Here is a 20,909-nt window from a genome sequence, read left to right as displayed (position 1 = left end):
AGTAGTAAGGGCAGAATATACTAGCATTTGATATCCACAATAGAATAGCTTACCAATCAGACTATTTATGTATTTTAAATACATATAGCATTCAAGAAATATATCCAGACAACTATAACTTGATGGTTTTATTTCCATGATGAACTACAATAAGCATTAAAAGTCTAAATTAATTCCTAAAATCAATCTGTTCATATTAGCTACCAACTCCAAATCTCATTGCTGTATTTGCTACAAAATCAAAAAGCCATCCACCAGAAACCACTTTCCTGGGAGGTACTAACTGTCTGCAATAATTTGATTCATCTGGCAAAGGAAAACAGCTTAAGCTTCTTTATCATCTTCTGCAGGTGTGCTTTCTAGACCATGATTCACTCCAGAAAGGCCCTTTCAATACACCTGCAGTGTCTCAGATGACTACACTGAAGGGCAAGAATCCTTTGATTTTTAACCCAATAAACAGCATGTTATTTTGTTTGGGACAGACTCATCCCTCCTCCTTTTTTCTTAATCCCTAAGTTTTGCGCTTTCCTAGAAATGTCATCAGATTTTCTCTGCACCTGCATGACTAGCTTCATAAATAAAACCTTTTGGTAAAACAAATTGATTTTGTCAATTGTGCCCATTAGCCTTGCCATTCTAACAAGTCAATATTTTACTGGGGCAATCTTTACCTTTAGCTAATCTATTCACCACGTTTTCTCAGGACTCTGTTCAAAATGAGCATCTCCAGTTAAGAATAAATCCTACCCTTTTTTATTTTAAGAGAAGTTTTTTTCAGGCTCCTAAGGTCCTCCTTAGGCAGGTCATGTAATTGATTTAAAATTTCTGTAGACTAAATATTGATCTTGAGCATGGACTGTAAATGCTGTTAATACATGCAAATTATTAAATTCCTTTGGAGATTATATAATTTGGGGAAAATCCCACTGGTTTCACTAATGTAAAGAGTTCCACGGATGTCAATAGAATTTTGAGAGTAATCATGAACAAGATATGATTGTATTGACCAAAATACAAAGATCTTCCATACCTTGAAGGTTGGGGGCACTGGTGCTAGGCCATATACAAATTCCCTGAACAATCATATCTTATACCAGAAGCTTCCAAATTCCTACAGACCTCCTGAAAACATTCTTTCCCAGCTTTTAATCTGTGCTAATGGTTGCAACTTTGATATACCACTTTATGATTAAAGGCACATCATTACTGTCTATAACCTCTACAACTGTTGAGGTTGTGTGCAAGGCTGCCATTGAGAAGAATTCCTAGGAATATTTCAACTTAAAACACATGAGCACATCCAGGTATTTTTGGCACACCTGTACAGAGAGAGACAAGAAACAAAGCACATTTTATGTCTCTTATAAGGGGCAGCAGGAGCAATTACAAGCCAGTCATTTCTGATAGCGTCCTCACTGCCCCTAGCTGCAGATGATTGGCAGTGATGCAGCTTGATACATTGTTCAGCTGGCAATACTTTGTCATGTACCTGTTTAACTGCTAGAAAACAGTCTTTCTTAAGAAAAGAAAAAAAACAACCCCAAAACCCTGATCTAGTTATTTTTAAATTGCAGCTACATGACAAGAAGTCAATTAGAAGTAACTACTAAAAGAACCTGTTCCTGGAACTTCTACCCTGAACCATTCTCCACTACTGAACTCCTCCCATTCCTCCTAGTTCTGATTTGGAGTTTTGGGGCAAGGGGGGGGCGGGTTAGGTTAGTTTTGGTTTTGTTGTGCTTCCCTTTAAAGCACAGCGTGCTCTAAATGCTAGCTGGGCCTTTTTAAATCCTGTCAATGGTGAAGGGCAAGATTAGAGTTAAAAAGGAATGGGAAAACCTACAATTTGTAGACATCTAGAGCCTGCTGGTACAAGAAGCCTTGGTCAAATAAACAGTACTTATCTTAGTATATTTTCTGTGTGACATTAGAAACATGATGCATTATTCTCATTTGGAGAAATTATAAATAAAGATTACCCAAGATATTCTAAAAAAGGTTTCCAATGCCAGTTCTGTCAATCATATAGTTAATGCCTACTATAAAAAAAAAAATAAAAAAAAAAAAAGCCTAGGAAAAAAAATCACAGAGTAGAAAGACTTCAGAATCAAATTTAAAGGAGCAGGGATTTTAAAGATACTTCAATTATTTGGAGCAGGAAGAGCTTTCAGGGCCCAGTCAGTGACCTGCACTTTTCCACTTCTGACATTAGTAGTGTAAGACCCAACAGCTTCTTTAAGCAAAACCAGTTTTTGGCACCCTCTAGAGGTTTTGCTCCCACAGAAAAACAATTCAGAAGATAGATATTTATCATAAAATTTAGAAGAGCTTATGACCCAGAACTCAAGCCTTGACCCAGTGAAGCTTTTTGCAAAAAGGTTTATGCAAGAATGCAAAGCTAATGCATTGGAAAATCAGTTCTGGTTTCATTCTTTGTGATCAGATTGCTCATCTCATTCCATCAGCTCAGGACTTTTGGATTTGTAAGAACAACTAGAAAAACAGATGACAAGTAACACTCCCTTGTAAAAACATAGGGAATCACCACATAACTGTGTCTTTATAAAGCTTATTGTTTTACTTAGTTTATGACAAAATTAGCCAACACAGGAGAGAGCCAGCAAAATAATAGACCACCCATCTATGCAACACTGTGAAACAATATTCCAAGCCTCTATTGTCACATGGATATACTTTTATAAAGTGGAAGATAAATTTTGTTTACATTCTCTGAATAAAAGCAGAATTAATAATCCTGTTTGCCATCATTTTTCCAGACACCTTCCCACAAAATCCTGTCCATACAAAATATGAAGGAAGAGAACTTTTTATTGCAAAGCTGCCTTCTGACATTTTGACCAAGTTGGTGTTAGGATGCCATTTTCTAAGCTATATAATGAGGAACTGCCAGTTAGATCTCAGTAGATTACAGTCTTTAGGTCCAACACAAATATGATCAGGAACAAAGCATTAATTTTCTGCTACTATCACTCTATATCTAAAAATAAAGGGTATTTCAAGCAGATTTGCACAACTTCCTCAAAACAAAGCAGAAAGCATTAGGTCATTTTAGATGCTTCATTAATAAAGAAAAAAATCCCAACAAAACATTCTGCAATCTGAATATTGAAGAAGCATTTCCCATCATCAATTATATCACAGAAATTCTGACTGCGAAGCGTTTATTTTTAGAATTGTTTGAAATTGCAAGTCATTATTCTGGAGCTTTCCAATCACTGGTCTTTCGCTGCAAATATCCCTCCTTGATTTTCTGAAGAAAGCAATCAAAAAAACTGCCAGAACACACAGATTAGGGTGTCCAGGGTATCCCAGGAGTAAAAGAAAAAAGGAGGCATGCTGTATTCTTGGCCCAGTTCTTTTCAACATGTTCATTAAGGATCTGGATGCAGGACTCAAAGGAATACTAAATATGCTTGCTGATGACACTAAATGGCGAGGAGCTCTTGACTCCCTTGATGGCAGAGAAGCCCTGCAGAGAGACTTCAACAAGTCAGAGGGCTGGGCAATCACCAACTGCATGAAGTTCAACACAGAAATGTGAGGGGTTCTACACCTGGGATAGGACAAGCCTGGATGTATGGACAGATTGACTGGAAACAAGAAGCTGGAGAGCAGTGCTGTGGAAAGAGACTGGGAGTCCTGGTTGATGGCAGGTTGAATCTGAGCCAGCAGCGCCCTGGCAGCCAGGAGAGCCAGCCCTGTCCTGGGGGGCATCAGGCACAGCATCACCATCCAGGCAGGGGAGATTGTCCTGCTCTGCTCTGCACTGGGGCAGCCTCACCTTCAGTGCTGGAGGCAGGTTTGGGTGCCACAATGTAAGAAACGCATTAAGCTGCTTTAGAGTATCCAAAAGACAGCCACAAGGATGTTGAAAGGTCTGGAGAGGACACTGTAAGTGGAACAGCTGAAGCCACTTGGTCTGTTCAGCCTGGAGGAGACTGAGGGGAGACCTCACTGCAGTTACAACTTCCTCATGAGGGGAAGAAGAGGGGAGGTACCAATATCTTCACTCTCATGACCAGTGAAAGGACTCAAGGAAATCCTTGAGCATGAATCCGAGTCAGGGGAGATTTAGGTCAGATATCAGGTCAGGAGAAAGCTTTTCACCCAGATGGTGGATGGGCACTGGAAAAGCATCCCCAGGGAAGTGGTCACAGCATCATACCAGTCTGAGTTCAAGGAGCATAAGGGAAATGCTCTCAGGAACACGGTGTGATCCTTGCGGTGTCTTGCATGGGGCCAGGAGTTGAACTCGATGATCCTGATACGACCCTTCCAACACAGCACATAATTTTCTATGATTCTACACATATACTTCTCCAGTTCCAGTATCAGACTAATTTCGGACATACTCATCACTTTATTTGAATTAGACTTCTGTATCAGTGACTGGTGAAATTAAATGAAGACCAATTGTTAATAAAAATTGTGCAGCATCTCCTTTGGACAAAACAGTAACGAGACTCTTGAAAAACCCTGATGATGGCTCCTAAGGGATGCAGCTCTAGCTACTGTGAATTTTGAATTTCAGACTAGCTCCTGAATCTGGAAGAGGCAGTCTCAGACAAGGCTGAATGGTGCTTAGTGCAGTCTTTTGGGCCATACTGGAAATAATGCAAAGCTCCTTTACATTCTGAAATGTCTAAATCTTCAGGCAGCATTCGAGTATGTCCTTTCCATCTGTCTGTCAAGAAACAAGCCATAGTAACTAATGCAAGTGACATCCTTGGGATGACCACCACATTCAATGAACAATCTGAAGACCACACACAGATTCCCATTTGCAGAGAAACCAGTTGTTTACTGTGTTAAAAGCAAGCATCAGTGGAAACATATCAGGCCCATACCCAAGATTCTTCCGTGGTCCTAAACAACTTCCATTCCTGGTTTAAAGCCTTGTTCGTTTTTCAATACGAAGTAACGGTTAAACTGATACCACAGTCCATTAATATCTGAATTTCTTTGAGACAATGGAGGTGTCAATGCTTAAGTCAAAGAATGTGAATTATGAAATAAAGCAGAACTGTGCACATTTGTCCAGACATGGTTTTATCAGTAATGCATAGAATGAAAAAGTCACTTCCCTCTGAAGCCCAGGAAGTTGTTGTATTTTTTCTGCCATGAGAGCACACTGGAACTTCCACCAAGAACTTCAGATCCTTCTCTGCAAAGCTGCTTTCCAGCCAGCCAGCCCCAAGACATAATGGGCACAAGAGGTTATTCCAACCCAGGTGCAAAACTTGGCATTTTGCCTTCATTTAACTTCAAAAAGTTTCCTTCTTCTCTTTTCTCCAATGTGGTGACATGTTTCTGAACAGCAGCACAATCCTCTGGTGTATCAGCCACTCCTCTGAGTTTTGTACCAGCTGCAAACTTGCTGAGTGCAGCTCAGTGTCCCATCACTACGATCAGGAACAAAGATGTTCAACGATACAGGACACAACAGAAACCCTTGGTGTATACTGTTAGTGCCTGGCCTCCAGCTGGATGTCCTGTTGCTGACAACAATCCCTGGGTCCAGCAGATATGACAGTTTTCATCCCATGTCACTGTCCATTTATTTCTTCCATCCTTTAAAAGATTGAGTGTGAATAGATTATGGGATGCTGTCAAAAGTGCCCCATAAAGTCAAAATAAATGACACTTGTTGCTCTTCCTTCATTCCCCATGGTCATCATATCTCACCACAGCAGTCCATCAGACTGGCAAAATTTGTCTTCTCAAAATTTGTCTTCTCCTTCATGAATCAATTATGACCACTCCGAATCACCTTCTTGTCCTTCATATGTTTGGAAAGTGTTTCTGGGAGCATTTTCTCCATCACCTGTCCAAGGACTGAGGTGAGACTGACTTGCCTGTAGTTCTCCAGATCATCCTTCTTGGCAGCAGGGATGATGTCCACTTTTCTCCAGTCCTCAGGAACCTCCCATGATAGCCATGACCTTTCAAAGATAATTATTAGAGACTTTAAATCTCATACAATTAGCACGTAAGTAGAATTTTTAAAGTAGATGATGGGTAGATGCCATGATAAAGAGGATCAGTATAGACTCCTCCACTTTTCAGTGAGCAAATATGGCAGAAATGCACGAGAAAGAGAGAGAGATCACTTTCTGCTGCTGGAAGAAACTATTGTCTAGAACATAGCTCTGAAGCTCAAATCAGCTGTTTATTAGCATTTGATCAGATATGTTCTTGCATCTGTAACAGAGTCCACACCAGAATAAAAGGAAAGGCCCTACTGGAAACATCCTGAGACAGCTTGATAGTCACAGACCAATAATGAGATGCCGAAGAATTTAATGCTACCACAGTCATGATGAGTGAGCTCAGATTTTCCATCACTAACAGCAGCCTGTGCCCTGACTTGGGAAAACACAATTTCCAAAAGCATTATCCAAAACAGGCTAGCTAGTAGCAGAAAACACAGGAAATAAAGCCTAGAGCAAAGCTTATGAGAGGAGACAAAGTGATGTCAGGGAAAGATGCTGAACTATGGAATAGACTATTGGAAAAAGAAAAATAAGATTTGAAGTCTAATCATTCTCTGAGTACATAAAAAATACCTATACCATGGATAAAGGAGATAATGTACTCTGCTATATTCACACACAAACTTATCTCCTAGAAACTACGGGTTTTAAAATGAATTTTCAGATTGTATCTGTAGGAAACACCGTTGTCATTCGTGCTGTAGTTACTCTTTGGAGGTGTAAGTGGTTTGTTAACTCCACAAGCCTTGCTGATTGTAATCTGACAAACTAGAGGAACAATGGATAAGAAAAACAAAGACATGCTTTGAGCAGCTCCTAGAATAAAAATGTATAAAACCATAAGGAGTAATTGCCTTATGCACATGCTTTTAGGATAGTGATATTTAGAATAATTAGAAGGCAGATGTTCTAAAATTCACTGTGAATTTCAATAGACTATGCTATCAAGGCTGACTACAAGTATATAAATGGATAGAGTTGAGTAAATTAGATTTCTCCAATAAATTAAATTAATTTTGCTCAGCAAACCTTCTTTAATTATTATTTTGACTGAAAGAGCAGCATCTACAAAAACTCTGACTGAAGTCTCCTGGAATTTGTTAAGTTTAACACATTTTATTTTTCAAATTAATATTGCATTAATTATGGTTTTGAGAATGTATTACATTTATATACCTGTAGATTATTCCAGAACAACAAACACAATCTACAGCATGTCCAAAAAGATAATATATTCTTGCCATCAAAGTCATTACCTGTATTTGCTGAGATATTTTAGTTTATTTAAAACTCATGAAGTGTTAAAGGCAGCTTTTACCTGATAAACCAACTACAAAGAAAAATCTATGGTGAAAATTCCATGGTTCCCTTCTGATCCACTGAACCAAAGCCTAGGGTGTTCAGCCACCTTGGCCCCTTCCCCTTCTCTTTCCTTCTTGTTTCTTTTGTATTTTGTTTATTTTTCCTTACAAAATGAATTCCCAGAAAAAAAATTCCCAGAAAAGACCACTTGTGAGAAACCGCCTTAAAAGCACTGAGATATTTTCAGACAAAGATTAGAATAGTATTAATGTTTTGTAAAAGTGGAAAAAAAATTCTGAAATATTGTTCAAATATTTTAGGGCTTACCTATGCCAGTTATTTTGCTGAAACAATCTCTAATTACCCCAACATCAACTTGACCCTTATTAAAAGAAGAAAATCTATAGATATAGGTAGTGCAAGCATTTGTCCCTCACCTTCCTGCTCTAAAATGGCTCCTTTTTGCTTGAAACAAAAAAAAAAAAAAGACTGAAAAGATTACTATTGGTAGCACAGCAAGGCTTGAGCAGAAATTGTCTGTCCATTACTCTTTGTGCATAATGAAACAATAGCAATTCTTGCCTACAAATGAGTATAGTGCCGTTCCTCACACACTATGTTAATACAATAAAATAGGTGTAGTAAGGGACCAGCAGCAGAGTGTTTGATGATGATTTCTAGGGCTTCATTATTCTTGCCAAATCAAGTTCTAGTTTTGTTCTTTAAAATTCTCACAGAGAAGGGATCTTGTACAGTTTACTTCTCCCCCCCGCCTTGTTTACCCCCCTCCAAACTACTGTCTTTTTTTACTTATTTTTATTTTCTTAAAGCTTTTCTTTAAAAAATGCTCACTAATGAGATTTTCTGTTTTAGAAAAAAGCCTCTTACATCACATAAAATATGTTGTTACTTGTTTTGGAAAAAGCCAGCTGAAGTACAACAGAAGTTAACTTTTATGCCACCCATGAACTTAGAGCAGTGTAGCAAGAGCTTTTTGCTTAAGCAACATTGAAAGAGCTACATGCTCTAGGAGACAGAGTACATAAGCAACCAGGATCCTATTCTCGTGCTTGTTCCTGACCTATTTTCAGCCTCTCTTGACTTGTTTTCCCTTCAGCAGTCTTGCTAGATAGGTTTTTTGAACTTTTCAGCACATGGACCATCTGTGAGCATGTTTTGGACAGCACAGGTTCAACAGGGCGGTGATCTAAGTACGGTTGTCAAAACACTGATGTAATACAAAATAAAGAGCCACCACTATGTTTGATTGCCTAGATGATTCCAGTCTGTTCCTCCATCTGCATTCTTGCATATGGTCTCTCATACAGGGTGCAGTTAATGAAGTTGCAGCACGCAATGATCTAAATGCGCCCCAGGAAGGAATTGGTTACACACCACTCTGCAGGGGCAGAGGGTGCTGCAGCACAGTCCAGACTCTGGTTCTGTTTTTTATTGCAGAGTCACAGACAGACTCAGGAGTGTTGAACTCATTCTGCATTTCAACATGGGAAACACTGGGATATTTACAGCTAGCTCCAAGGTCCAGTTCTATAACAAAATCAACCTACTGAAATTCAGCATCAATAAGCAGCAAATACACTTCCACTCAAACCCTGAGAAGTTTGGTTTCCTGTAGGCAGAATGGTAAGGAAGTCTGAAACAACAGCTGCAAACTGAAGGGGTCTCCTGAGGCTTCCACTATGAGCTAGCCTGCATCTAGAAGTAGCAGCTTCAGGCCCTTCATAATATTTTTTTGCAACATAGAATTATTTCAGGGGTAAAGTGCTATCATAAGCTGTAGAGCTTACTAAAATAGTAAAAAAATATATAAAAAGGCAAGAACAGAATTCATAAGGCCACAGCAATCTCCATGATGTCTTATTTAACCCATTAATGACTTTTTCAAGACAACCAAATAAAAAGTCCATTCAAAAGAGGAAGCCTGCCTGGCAGGAAGATAATAAAGAGGTAGAAAGAACTGCTTTATATGCCTGTTATGTTTCGTGTAATATTTGAATGTCATATTTAGGTATTATTAAAAGCTCTGCATATATCTTCAAACTTCAGAAGTTTTGGATTTATAAATGCTCAGACTTTTGATTGGAAGTCTCTTTTATTCTTCTGTTCTACACATGTATGAAAAATGTGAAGATTAAAACATCAGAAATTTTGTACCATGTTCTATAAATTCATTCAGCAAGGTAAGTCACCTTCTTGAAGGAGCTCTAGAATGATTCATGTGCAAAAAAGAAAAAGCTTTGTGATGGCCTTCCTTTCTTCAATGGTTCCTGTGAAATGCAGATGTATAGCTGTGCCTCTGAAATACACTTTGTATCTAAAATCTGTTATTGGGAAATCAATCACAAGTCTCTAACCCTTTTCTTTCACAGACTATGGACAGAAGTGCAAGCTTTGGATACTGATAACACAATCAGAAATAACCATTCTTCTCCATGCTTCTTAAATGCACATGTATTTATTTGTGGGATATTGCTATTCAAATAAAAGTTTTAAAATAGAAATGAGAGAGAATTTGAACTCTGTAAATTTCCAGTCATGTTGTTAGGAAGTGTGGTAGCCACCTGAAACCCAGAGAAAGTTCTTTACTGGATTTTAAGAAAAATAAGTTTGTTTTCTTACAGTGAAACAACAAGACTACAATAGTTCAAAATAGTTATTGTACAACCAACTTAAGTAGACAGAAAGACAGACATCCATCAGGGTCTGTATCAAGGTGCAGGAACATACTTAAAGGTAGAAAAGTCAACATAGAAATGGTACAAGTTTTCACTGGCTCTTCCCATTCAGACAGAAAATCAGCCTCAGAAGTAAATGGTAGTGACAGCATCTCAGCTCACCTATATAATTCATTGAGAACCTTCCATGTTGGAATGATATGACTAGAGACGTGTGTCCAGTTTTGGGACAGCTAATGGAAGCAACATCTCTACAATAGATCTTCTACTATTCCCATTAAGTTTGAGGATGACTAAAATAATTTTATTTTTGCGTCCCATTCCCTTAAATGTACAACTTACTGTAGTTGATGTGAAAGAGTTAGAGACCCGTAATGTAATCCACAATCTAGGTTTTAGACACAACATTTATTTCTGAAGCACAGCTATACGTCTGCATTCAAGACTGTGTCACTTTTCAATTTGTCCCATTCCTACAGGTCAATTCATCTTTTTAATACCCACCACTCACTCTCTTTTGTGTAACAAAAATATGAATGCATTGCATAGTGTATACAAATTAGACACTCCTAAACAAAACCATGTGACCAAAAAAAACCCCTTATTTTTGGCCATCTGCTAATACTATTTAGTTATTAAATCCAAAGTGAAACCAAAAGACCACATTTAAGTAAAGATTAATTAGAAAAGTATTTGAAAAACATGGATACTTGAATGTTATGATGCGAATATTAAGCCTTTCAAAAATCAGGAGTCCTTGCTTCTTTATTACAGTATTTTACTGGAGGCATGCTAAATACCTTATGAAAAAATGAATTTAAAAACAGCAGAAAAGGAAGAATAAATTGCTTTATTCCCAAGAATGTGTATTTCCATAAGCTCAGTCACTTGTTTAAGGAGGTCTGTACAACTTCCTAGAGAGCAATTCCATTTGATGACAACCTCAGTACAGTGAGGTAAAAAAACCTTATACCCCCAGAAGTATACTAATCTGCAGGTCAGGAAGAATCTTCCAGTAAGACAGTTAGCTAAACAAACTCATATGCTGATATTTCCCTTCTCTTTCCCACGCCTCCACCATTTTTACCCCCACCTGTAACTCATACGTTGACTAAATAATATATAAAATATTAACTACTAGTGAATTTACTTGTTCTGCCTGTGTTATGATAACAGTGCAATAACTGTAATTTTCTTAAAACAAACAAACAACAAAAACCTCCAACAAACAAAAAAAAGCTCAACCAACAAACCAACCAACCAAAAAACCAAACCAAAAACCACAAAACAAAACAAAATCCACTGAAAAAGCTCACCCTAACTGTTTCACGATGAACATTATCTTGTAGAATTACGAAAGAATCAAGTGAAAGGCGGCTGAATAAATAGAAAAAATATTTTTACTACAGGACATCTAGTCAAACACAGGGGTCCCATAGAATCAGTTGGATTTCTGTTACCAAATTCAACAGGAGTACAACTGGGTTTTGCCTCTGGGAGATTACAATGCTACATTGCTTTTGAGATTAATATGCAAGTTATGTAATGTGCATGCAAGAGAGGAATTTTTACATTTGACAGAGGTGCAACTAATTCCATACTTTTACAGCACAAAAGTAGAATATATGCATGCATGCATTTCTTAATCATGTTCAAACTCTATTTTGCTTATCAGTGCAAGGTGTTCTGTTAGAAGTGATGCACTTTAGTAAATAAAACACTCCCAAAAATATATTTCTAAAAGTGTTTGCCAGAAATCACCAGACTGAATCAACCACCTGTGTTAAGAGATTAAATTAGCATCTTTCCTATTCCTACTCACAACATAGCAATTATGCTTTCCAGTCTGCCTCCCTGTCCCCAAATTCCCATCCAGCCTTTTTTTTGGCGTGCTACAACCAGTATCTCAGATCTCCTTCTTTGCTTTGGACACTATGTACAGTAAAAACAAAAAAACCCCAAATGAAAACAAAACAAACCCTAAAATGTAAAAGCAATTTATATTGCAGACTCTTTGGCTCCTTGACAAACTTCGTTGCTCCAAGTCTGTTCTGTCAATAGATCACCAACAATCTGTCATTTGGGGACCTGAAATATTTTCATCACCACTGATCAAAAGCCAAGTAGTTCCTCCCTGGATATTTTTAGAGGGGAGAGTCTCAGGCAGAGTGATCCATCAGCAGTGTCAGCCTGGGGACTCCAGTGGGCAGAACACAGCTGTGAAGGAGACCCTGCTCCCCCTCACTGGCCAGCTCTCCACTGAGTAGGGAGATATAGAGACTTCACACACAAACAGGAAAATCAGGTTCTTTGAAGTGGCTTTGCTCAAATAGCTTTCCAATGAAATGACACCAGCATGCTCAGGAGGTCAGAGATGCCAGGTCTCAAAAATCCAAGATCTCCCAAAATTCTAAGAGTAGGTCAAGTTTATGTTGCATTTAATTGTCACTGTCAGGTATAGCATATCCCTCAAATACTGGTGTTGCACTTGCACACAAAAAAACAACAAAAACAGCAACGGCAGCAACAACAACAACAAAATTGCGTCCATAAATCTTTTTCTGGAAATCAAACTAAATTACTTTACATATTTGTGTAAAGTTTTATCCACTCCAAGGTAAATCAAAGGCATAAAACATGATCAAAACCTGGAATTTTGTTTTTACCACACTAAAATAGATGTCTCTTCTACTGAGTTCAAATACTGTTATTCTGATACACAAAAAATAAAAGAAATATTTATTACTCACTACAAAAAATTTACATCTCTTCAGACTGACTGGGCAAAAAAAACCCCACAAAACAAAACAGCGAGATCTATACATGCACGGTATCTCCAAGACTTAGGGACAGAAAAATAAGAATTAATAAGCAGATTACTCTTAGCTACTTTTAAGGTATTTATAGAGAGGGAATATGTAAGCCAACTAATCAAACTCAATCTCAAGAAAGGCAAAGAAGAAATGTAAAGATTACGTATTACCCCACAGCTTTCCACTTCATCCACACACAGTACTTGCTGAACAGATCTATGCTACATAGGATACATAGAATGTAAGGAATTGTTTGTTCCTTTCTGAAATTAAGAGTATTATCCATCCTTTGGGTGCTCATTATGAGAATCTGCATGGAATTAAGTGCACAGGATCCTGGTGGAAACACTCAGGGGCTAATGAACTTCCATAATTTGACCAGAATTGCATTATCTGGATTTTTTTTTAATAAAAGCTATGTAATGACATACATTAGGAAGGAGAGTATTAAACAATTGCTTATCAGAATAGTGCATTGAGCTTTGCAAATACACCATGGCTTCATGACACCAAAGATTTTTTGGTATCATGAGTCTGCTTTTAATGCCAGTGATTCCAAAACTTGTGATTCTAAATTTACCCTTTGATTAGACATGCATGTTTCTAATTAAGCTCAACCTGTCCATTCTTCTTTGAAGAATGATTTTGAGATTAAAGTCAGAGTCCCCCAAGACTCCTGAGGCTCTGTGCAATAATTTACTTGTTCTTGGTAAAGGCAGTAGAAGTCAGAAATGAAAAATAAGTACAATAAGCTGCCAAGCTTGTCAGAAACACTTCAACCAAAAATACATATTAGTGAATCTATAAAATCTGTAAGGGACTATCATGTTTATTATGGCAGAAAAAGAGGAATTGGTGTTGCCTAGCTCCTACAGATTCAAGTATAGGATGCTGTAAGTCATCAGTAAAATGAATGCATGTCTAGCAGTTAATCCTCGAGGTGTGTGGCAAATCACAACCCCTTTTTTTTTCCCCAGAACAGACCAAACTTTATCATCTGAAAATCACACAGACATAGCTGAGAAGCATCTGGAATTAACCTGATAATCCATAGGCAGGACAGAACTTCCAACCCTGTTACTCAAAATCTTTCTGTTGGGAAGGTTAACACAGTTAAATGTCAGAAGTAAAGAAAACAGAAACTAACAGTCTTCTGTTACTTTAACTGTGATGAAAATTTTGAGAATGCATTCTAGACTTCTGACACTTATAAAGAAGAGATGCACTACCACACTTCCAAGTTTTGCCCTGTACCATCAGATGACACACATCAGCACTGCAGTGGAAATCCACATGTAAAATCACATTATTCTTGTAACTCAGGCTTCAAAACCATTTGCAGCAAGAATTCCACGACTCATCAATTACTGTCAACCTCCTTCATTAAAACACAAACTTTTAGAAATAGCCAGAACTTTTTTTGTTCTAGTCACTGCATTTCTTAGCACAGTAGGTCAGACGAGGTTAGGCACTGAACTGAAAGTTCAGATTACCATCATGTGGTGATCAAGGATACAGGTGCTTCATCAGAAGTACACAGAAAGTATCATATAATGACTAATCATTTTGTTAAATTTTTCAAAATGCTCACAGATTAACCCAGATTTTGATTTGTAAGAATTCTCTAGATATACCACTGCATTTGGTACCTACACATTTTAGCAGCCCCAACTCCAGCTTTCCATGAGACTTCAATTTCTTGATCACACAGAATCTGGCCCACTACAGTATCACGCCATGCACAAATTAGATGATGCCATTAGGCACATTCAAAATCGTCCTGAAGCCTGGTTGGCATAAGAAAAGTGAGAAAGTGATGGTGTTATGAATGTCTCCAAATATCTGCTTATTTAAAGAACTGACTATACAAATTCTGGCATACAAGACAACAACAAGGTTTGTACAGGGAAGATTTGCACGTTTAATCCTGAGGCTTTTCCATTGCTGAAAACCTTTAAGTTGTTGTTTCCTTAGATAACCATTCTCTGACCTAGCCTTCTGCCTTCTCACTCTGTTTTTCACTGAATATGAACATCCATATCTAATGTCATGACATTTTTCACGCAAAAAAAGAGCATGAAAAAGCTTTTGCCTTTCCATATGCCAAACAGGTAAAGCAACAGTCAGCCTCCTGTCAAGAAGAAGGATTATTTTTGAACAAGCAAATTTGACCGGGACAACAACTACATGCTTTTGAAGAAACCTGGTTACTACCCAGCCAGCATGCCAGGATTTGATTCATTTATGGCATCTTCAGAAGTTACACTCTTTGCTCACACAAATCTAAAATAATGCATATATTAACAAACAACAAAAAAAAACACCCAAACAAACAAGCCCCAAAGTCACCTACAGATCAGCAAGCGTATCAGAAACACACAAATTCATGAATTTCAGCATTCTGGTGGAAAACTGTAAAGAAAACTGAAAAAGTTCAAATGTTCTGCTTATAACATTCAGTGCATGTTTTCTTGCTTTTCAGATACCCAGCTTCAAGAATTGTAGAGCTCTTGTGGGAAGTAGGAATTAAAATACCTTGAAACTCATTGTCTGGAGCCTTGAGTTACCTCTCAGACCATCCTTGCCAGCCACCCTTCCAAACTGCTTGCTGGTTCTGATGGAAACATATATTTTTACAGGATGAAGACTACAACCTATAATCACCCTACTGGAGCTAAAAGGTACAGCAATTTTCTACCACCAGACTGAAACCTATTTCTAATTACTTTCCCCAGCATCTTAGTAATTTGAATGAAACTATCTAATATAAATCTGATATAAATGAATGCGTAAGTGGGTTTAAAACAATCAAGAATCCCATCAGAATATATTTGGATACTACCTGTTTATTTCATTTGGCTGCCTTCAAAAACTCAGCCTTAAAAGGATATCTTGGCTACTTCACTGAATAACAACTGACAGTATTTGAATGGAGAATGTACCCATGGCTGAAAAAAGATGTTTATATTACATTAAGCAGGAAAATTTAACTTATACTGTCAGTTTCCAAAAGTAATTTTCTTGACCAAAAGGAAGTTGCTGTAGTGTGAAGCTTTTTGGGAGATGAAGAAATCAATTGTAAATTTGGCAAGGAAAAAGAGTGGAAGACAAAAACATCGAAAACGTAGGAGGGGAAAATGCAAAATCCTGCCTACAGAATGTTTTATGTAAAGCCTCTTTGGGTCAGATATTCTTGATATCAGATGCTACAAGTCAAACTCTACATATTTTTGGCTTCTTAAAATGAACAAAACAAGTGGAAATAACAGTTCATTATATGGTAGAGTTAGTATGATTAATACAATAAACCAAAACAAAATATAACACCAAATGCGGTTATTTTACATATGAATTTTAGAAAGTTAAGACTGTTTTGGCAGTTCTGTGAAGTACAAAGTTTTAAAGTTTCATTAGAAATCTGGGGGGTTTCTTGGGGGTGTTTAGGTTGGTGTTTTGATTTTTGGGGGGTTTTCTTTCTTTTTTTTTTTTTTTTTTTTTTTTTCAGAAACTTCAATAAAACAAAGGCAGCAACCAAAAGGACAAGATAATATCTTCTGTTCAATGCTTTATGTCTCTTGAACTTATTGCTTATTACTATAATAGAATTTTGTAAAGTAGAATAGGCAGATTAAGAGCCAGTAGGATGCACTAGAAGTTACCATGCCAAGAGCAATTTAAACAAATACGAAATGCTTACTCTCATAGATAATGAAATGCTTCCCTGTTTCTTAGTTCTAGACTAAACAGGCAGTTTATATAAGAAAAAAAAATCTATTAACATGGCAACTGGCTTACATACAAACAGATACCACATTTCCTTTTCAATACTATTGAATTTAAATTTTGTCCAGCATAATGCCAGACAATCTGGTCAGGCAATCTGCTTTTACAACCCATTCGCTACACAAAGTTAGCACATCCCAAGGGGATAGAAGAAATTGTTTCAGTGTGTCATGCTACATTCAGATTTCTTTCCAGGTGAGCCTAACTACCAAGGAGCCATTTAGCCAAAGGGTCCTGTGGTTCTGCAGTGTGTGAGCAGAGGACTACTTACCTGTCCTGCATGGAGACTTTATACGAGAGAAAATACTTTTCCCACCATGCCCTCGTTAAAAAAGGTTAGAAATACAATGTTTTTCCTGGTATAATATCTTCTGTCATGACAAAAGCAATCTCTTCTTTAAGAGCAAATGTGGTTTAGTCCTATTTGAGAGTCATTCTGTCACTTAAGAAATAAATTTCCCATATTTAAAACTGCTGTCTTTATTAAAGCCTGTTTACTTGTATGTTTAATAATTCTACTACTAAACTTAATATTATGCAATTAAATAAGCATCCAAAATTCATCCTCTAATAAATCTTACTGAGAAATTCAAAGAAAAAAAATTACTTTCATTTTTGTCAAACCTCTGCTGTAATTTCAAATATCAAAATCTTCATGACTTACAAGCACAATCAATAAGCATCAAAATTTAAGTGAATGCATTTTCCTAATCTTACTGATGCTCCTGAAAACAGTTGCTTCTAGGATAGAAACATATGCTTGAAATCCTAACAAAGATATGCTGGAAATTCCACAAGTGATCGGCTCTAAAAATCATATGACACTGAACCATGAAATAGAAAATGTATCTGAAATTTAGTGCAAAATTTAACACTCATGAGTTCCGCTAAATCTGTTATCTGCTCCATTTACATGCCAATCTACACCCCTACCTAAAAAAGGCTTTCCTTAAAACCCTTAAAATAAAGTACTCCAGCACTTCCTTTGTAGCATAAGCTGATTTCACACGTGTCTTGAGCAACACATACTCAACATCGAACCATTGTCATTAAATTGATACCATCCATCGGCAGAGGTAAATTATGCAAATCAGAATTATGCAAATACATTTTTTTTAGTTGCTATTATTTCTGTTTTGTCCATTAGAGTTCATTATGTGAGGATGAAATTATCTTGGTATTGTTATCAAAAAAACCCCACAGCAAAAGTCAGAGGCTTGTGTCACTGATGAGGTATTTATTGCTTTTAACATCTATTAAGGCACCTGACAAACAGAACTCGAGCACTGTAGCTGGAGTCCTCTCCCAAAAGCATCTTTCTTACAACCTACAAAAAGTCATGCAGCTGGCATTTGGAAATAAATACTTTGCTTCCTACTAGCAGCTTTGGGGGGTATTTCCCTCCATAGGTATACATAACACAGCCCGCTCCTCATTTTTTTTTTTTTTTTCCCCAAGCCTCTCTTATATAACAGACTGCAAAAACCATCTCTGAACAACGTGATCAAGATGTGATCTCCTCTTTTGGAACTACAACATTCAACATAATCACATCCAACCCAGTCTGGAGCTATTAATCAACTTCTTACTAATGATGATGATCGATTGCAAGTTCTCTGCAGTTTTGCAGCCGATAGTCAGTCAAGGCTCCCAAAGGATCATGTCATTCACAGACCGGAATGAGACAGCTTCACCAGCTTGCCTCAGAAATTAGTCTTACAAGGGTATTTCACCATCGTAAAATGCTTTGCTTAAATAGCACAGTCTTTCTAGGTGGTTTGGGTTTAGTGTCGGGGCTCCTCCCCAGATAACCTGAGTAAAAGCAACAAAAGCCCTAAAGCCACTTGAGTCTCAGAGGCACACAGGTAGGATATACAGCAGCTTTCTCTGGAGACCTGCCCTTAACCCCTTCGTGCCGTATCATTTATACACTGGCCAACTAACCAGGCTGTCTGAAAAAGATAAACCCAGCCTATGTGAGTTACATAATCAGTTTATTTTTTAAGACAGGATGAATATATCCTGAATTATAGAACAATAAAGATTTTTTCCCCCCTCTCTTGATTTTGCAAAAGACACAACAGACTTACATAAACTCCATATAATTCTGGGTTGTCGTCTCTCTGTCTTGAGGTACGTAAGTCTTGACGTACCCTATGGAGAGGTTTGCTACAAAGCAGAGCTCAGGCTGACTCACTGTTTTCCCCTTACATATAGGCTACCTATAAAGACTTCGAAAATAAACCTGCAATGTGAAGTTTTTACTTTACCTTGTTATTGCCAAAAAAAGGTATACATGTTTTAAGGGGCACAGATATCAGTTACTACAGCTACCAAAGTTAAGAGCTGGGTGTTCAATAAAGGAGCCTATTCATTTCTAAATATTTCTTCCAAGTTTTGGATTTTTTTCTTTTTCTGTAATGCATAGGGTTAACCGTGACACACTGAATCCAAACAAAGCACACCCTAACAAAGTATAAGAAAATGCAACTGCACAAGATACTGTATTACAATCTTCCATGTATTCGTCCTTCCAGTTCCTCCAGGGGAAATTTAACATGGTTTCGAAAATTATCCCTCTTAGGTTTTTTTGGTTTGTTTTTTTTTTTTTTTTTTTTTCAATTTTTCTCCAAGATCCCTGGCCAGATGAATTTGTGTATTACATGTACTGCCTGTGCCGCTGCACCTCCTTCCTCTGTGGTGACTTGATTCAGCTGAAGCTACGATTTGACCGATCGATGCAAGCACATTACACACCAGAATAAGAGTAAGGTAAGGGTAAAGGAAAGAAAAGCATCTCTCCTTTCAGCCATTAAATATAGATCAACGAAACATCACAGCGCGGCTCCCCTCCCCACCCCCTCCGCCCGCTCCTCGAGCGCAGGATTTCGCAGACGGTGGCTTCAAAGGAAGAACACACACCCCACACACCCCTCGGCACACACACACAGACACACACACGCAGCACAGACACACAGAAACACGCAGCAGCCGTCGCTCGGAGCCGCCCCAGGGCGCGGGGTCCTCGCAGGGCCGGGCGCTGCCCCCGCCCGCGGGTCCCCAGGCCCCTTCACGTTCTTCCTCCTCTTCCTCCTCCTCCTCCTTCTCGCTGGCCCATGACTTCACCGCCGTAACGAGCACATTAGTGCAGGGCGTCGGGAGACACGGTGCCGCGGATGCCCTACATAAGCGATCACTAACGTAGAAAGAAAGGGAGGAAAGCGATGGAGGGGGGAGGCCCGGGAGAAAGAACCGTGAGGAAATAACGCACTTTGTTACCTTTCGGCCGAGGGCACAAACACCGCTACTTGCAGCCCAGCCCAGCCCGGCTGCCTCGCCGAGGGGAGCAGCGCAGGACCCCGCACCAAGAAGAAATATCACGCAGGCGGGAAGGGTGTGTGGGGGGGAGGGGGACGGACCTGGCACCATTACGGTGCCTGTCGTACTCACCGATCGGCGCCGATTCAGCCTGCTTGCTCCCGAACATATACCAAAACCCAAGAGCAAATCCTCAGTCCGCTAAGCGAGAATGAAGGGGGGGAGCGGGGGGGGGGGCGAGCGACGGCTCCGGGCTTCACCGCAAGGTCCTGACCTTGCCCAGCTGCAGCATCTTCGGCTTGCCCCCCCCCCAGGGCGTGCGTGTGCGCCCGTGTGCGCCCGTGTGTCCCCGCGTCCCTGCGAGCGCGCCGATCCGGCTCCGAGGGGCTCGGCCGCAGGACAGCTGCCGGCTGGCTGCCGGGGCGAGGAGGGCTCGGCATCCACCGCCCCGCCGCTGGGGCGAGGCGCGGGGCCGCTGCGGCGGCGGCGGCTGGGGCAGGCTGCGCGGCGGCGCCGTAGCGCAGCGCGCCGGGCGGGCGCACCGGCCGCGGGATGTGGCCGAAGGAGACACAGCCGCCGCCGCAGCATCTGCCGCCGCCGCGCTCCCGCCCGCCCTGCCTCCCTCCCTCCCGCCTGCCTCCGCCCCTCCCTGCCCGTCCCCTCCCCAGCAGGAGCGCGCCCGCCGCGGCCGAGCAGCCGGCGCTGGGGGGAGAGAGGGGGGCGGCCGGCCCCGCTGCCGGTGAGGCGCCGCCGCCTGTGCCGGGCGGGGCTGGGGCCGGGCCGGGTCCCCCGGCAGCGCCGCAGAGGGGCGCGTCCCCGTGTTCCCCCAGAGCCCGCGGCCGGGGGGGCTCTGATTTACTGGGGAACGGGGAGGCAGGGCGGAGGTCGCAGCTGTGGGAGCGCACCCTGGGGCGGGGGTCGTCGGTGGGGAGCAGCCCCTCGGCAGTCTCCTGCTGTCATGGGTTGGGAACTTGGGGTCT

General features: G+C 39.9%; 1 protein-coding gene across 2 annotated transcripts in view; it reads right to left on the bottom strand.

Annotated features, from left to right (window-relative positions):
* Positions 1 to 20,329, bottom strand: part of CTNND2 (catenin delta 2) — a 633,671-nt gene extending 613,342 nt beyond the window's left edge. The window contains exon 1 of one of the 2 annotated variants that reach the window (XM_066326477.1): positions 20,062 to 20,329. In XM_066326477.1, the coding sequence (XP_066182574.1) occupies positions 20,062 to 20,098 (37 nt within the window). In that variant the 5' untranslated portion in view covers positions 20,099 to 20,329. The remainder of the gene's footprint in view (positions 1 to 20,061) is intronic. The other variant, XM_066326491.1, reaches the window with a different exon arrangement.
* Between the last annotated feature and the right edge of the window lie 580 nt (positions 20,330 to 20,909).

This window comes from Sylvia atricapilla, chromosome 1, assembly GCF_009819655.1.
Source record: "Sylvia atricapilla isolate bSylAtr1 chromosome 1, bSylAtr1.pri, whole genome shotgun sequence".
Lineage (NCBI taxonomy): Eukaryota > Metazoa > Chordata > Aves > Passeriformes > Sylviidae > Sylvia > Sylvia atricapilla.
Note: the sequence above shows the minus strand (reverse complement) of the source record. Positions and strands in the feature narration are given on the sequence as shown.